The 2,974-nt window shown below is 43.1% G+C and overlaps 1 protein-coding gene across 1 annotated transcript; it reads right to left on the bottom strand.

The window, feature by feature from the left end:
- Nucleotides 1-1,740: 1,740 nt before the first annotated feature.
- On the bottom strand, nt 1,741-2,445 carry LOC117591601 (homeotic protein female sterile-like). Its single transcript, XM_034284914.1, has one exon. The coding sequence runs from the start codon at nt 2,443-2,445 to the stop codon at nt 1,741-1,743; it is 705 nt and encodes a 234-aa protein (XP_034140805.1).
- Nucleotides 2,446-2,974: the final 529 nt, after the last annotated feature.

Below are 2,974 nucleotides of genomic sequence, written 5' to 3'. Positions count from 1 at the left end.
CCAATAAAATTCACTATGTCAAAAAGCAGATCCTCGAAAAGGTAACAATGAAGCAATATGCACAAGTTTTTATGCTGCCCATGGACAGAAGAAACCGAGATATTGCGGGACTCAAAAATCCCATGGACCTGGGCACAATCATTATTCGTGTGCAGAAACGGCGCTATCGAAATGTAGATGAACTGATTTTCGATCTCAAACTTGTCCATCAGAATTGGCTTTCGTTGAAGAGGGAAAGTGCAATTGTGTGCCGGCCTGGCAATCAAGTTGCAAAAATTCGTGGAGAACAAGGTGTCGAAAATGCCAGAGGGCCAGGAGTTGGAGATCAATAAGGATTCCAAGATGACGGTCAAGTCCCTCCAAAATTTTCCCTGGTGGCAGTTAAATAGCACAGAGCCGACTCCAACATAGCCTATGAATGTGTGTGTGCATGTGACACCAGAGCTTGTCGCTGATCCTACGGATGTTTAGACAGAGCCCTATGAAGAGGATGATTCATTGCGGATAATCACACAAATTCTGAGCAAAACGCAGCTGATGCACTACCTTCAGCCACCCGATATAAGTATCTATGTTGATACTCTTGGTGACTGCAGCAATGAATGCAACTGTCAGTTGTGGGACAGCAACGTGGATGATTTGACATCGCATGAGCTGCAGACTGTCATGCATATAGCGTTGCAACATAATGTGTCAGTCACTATGAAAAAAGGCAGAATGGACTTAAGCATAACGAAATTCTCCCCCAAAGTTATATCCATATTAAATGAGGCTCTCCTTCAACGCAGACGCAACGATTCTGTATTGCTGCAACTTATGACAGATGATGAACGGCAGGTTATGACGGAATATTTGGAAAACAGGTTGCTCAGACTCAACACCCTCTTGAACATATCAAATCGTACGAGTACTTTAAGGAGGCATGCCACTATCAGTAACAGTCAGGATCTGGAACACTCCGGAACGGTTATCTGATGACGAAAAGGAGGAAAAGGGAGGAGGAAAGCATGTTAAAAAAGGACAGACCTAAAAGAAATCGTAAAGAATGGAAGAACAGGCGAAACAAATAGAAAATTACTAACAAGTTAATACATACATATATATGTGCATATATGCATATTAAATATTCAAAAATAATTGCAATGTCCGATCGACACGTACACAACCCACCCCAATAAAAATTAAATTCGTCGTTTATTTCTTGTGGTTTAAGATTGTGTCTTTTGTGTGTTTCTCTATTCTGTGTGAGTTCTGCAGATTTCCAAAATAACCATGAACATGATAATACTATTCGGACTCCTCTCTGACACTCACTCTCTGGTCCGCCCATCAGTTAGATCCTCTAAAGATCTCGAAGCATCTGCGGGCTGGTTGCCCATTTTTGGTGTTCTGTTGGGTCATTTTCTTATCCGTTTGCACGTTGGTAATGTCTTTCAGTGGCTCTCGTTTCATTTTTGGAGTTTGTTCTCTGTTCTTTGTATATTGTATTTCTGTCTTGAACTGTACAGTTTTTAGAGTGAGTGAGAGACAAGTTAGTCAGTCTGGTGAGTCCTTGTTCAAGGCATACTATAAGGAATCCTTAAAGATGGAAAAGAGGCTTCGCAATGGAAGCTTTATCTCTTCCAGCAATAGAAAAAAAAGAAGAACGAGAAGGGATGTGTGAGACGCTTCTTTCTCGTCACAACTTTTATACCCGGCACTCAGTACTACATCTGCACCTTAGCGGTTATTTGTCAAATTTTACTTTTTTTCTTCATCTGTCATCNGTAGATTGGGAACGGCCTCAAATGAAGGCAGTGGATCGTCTGCCTTTGGCTGATTTCCATTCTTGATTTCCACCTTGGTATTCATTGGAATGACAGCCTTTTCCTGGCGCGGGGTCTTCGGCAATGGAGAGGTTTTTGAAATGGCTGCCTTCCGCGGACGCCTGGTCTTGGCCTCAGCCCTACACTCATTGTGCAATTCCTGCTGCATTTTCGCCATGCGCAGCCAAAAGCACTCGCACAGGTTGACAGCAGCTTTAAACACGGGCGAGTCCGGACTGTTGTAGACTCTGCAGTTTTCGAAAATCAATAGAATGTCTTCCAGGACGTCTGCACCGCCCCAGTAGTATGTGTACTCAAATCTTTTCTTGATTGTGTTCAAGTCCATGGGGTTTGCGATTTTTTCGTGGTAGTCCCTGATCTTCAGCTTCACGGTATCGACAGGATGGCGAAAGTGCAGCGAGGAAGGGTTGCGCGACAACGCATTCACAGCGGTTCTCAGTTTTAACAAGAAATTGGTTACCCTTCCCTTACGATTGGGTGGCGGCATCACCGGGGGCTGCACAATTCCATTTACCGGCTGCACTCTGGGCTCGCACCGTGGCGGCCGCTGCTCCCCTGGGTGCCGGTTTTCGAGCACGCTTAAAGCTTTCTCAAAGTCCTCACGACGCCTATCATCCATTGTCTGAGAATAGAGATTTCAATTAGATTTTGGACCGGCCAAATGTCTGTGGCAAGGCCACAGGTAGACTGTTCGTAGACTGTTCGAATTGCCACATTCTATCAACCGAAAAACTTAATTGTAGAGCGTACTTACATTCCCTTTCTTCTCGCTGGTGGTTTAATTCAACCTTTTATTCAGATGCTTTTTTTTTTGACAAGCATCAAGTGTTAGGGATGGCTGATAAAAAAGTAAGCACATCGATACACGCATTGTGTGCTATCGATATTCAGTGTTGAGCATTGCCAATAATATGGCATGTGAAAACGGGCTCTCTCGATATATCAGCCATCGATATGAGCCAAAAGCAATGGATCGGGCACGACCATTTAAGGTATATTATATACTTTTTAGGATATTTTGATCACGAAATTGGGTTCATTGTATATTTACGGTATATCGGTATGGTATAATGGTATATTTAATGAATTTCATTGGCCTATTAAATTACATTTTTAAAGTAGCTGCGAACGAATTGGAACGCTGCTTG

Source organism: Drosophila guanche, unplaced genomic scaffold, assembly GCF_900245975.1.
Source record: "Drosophila guanche unplaced genomic scaffold, DGUA_6, whole genome shotgun sequence".
Taxonomy (NCBI): domain Eukaryota; kingdom Metazoa; phylum Arthropoda; class Insecta; order Diptera; family Drosophilidae; genus Drosophila; species Drosophila guanche.
This window is presented reverse-complemented; position numbering and strand designations above follow the sequence as displayed.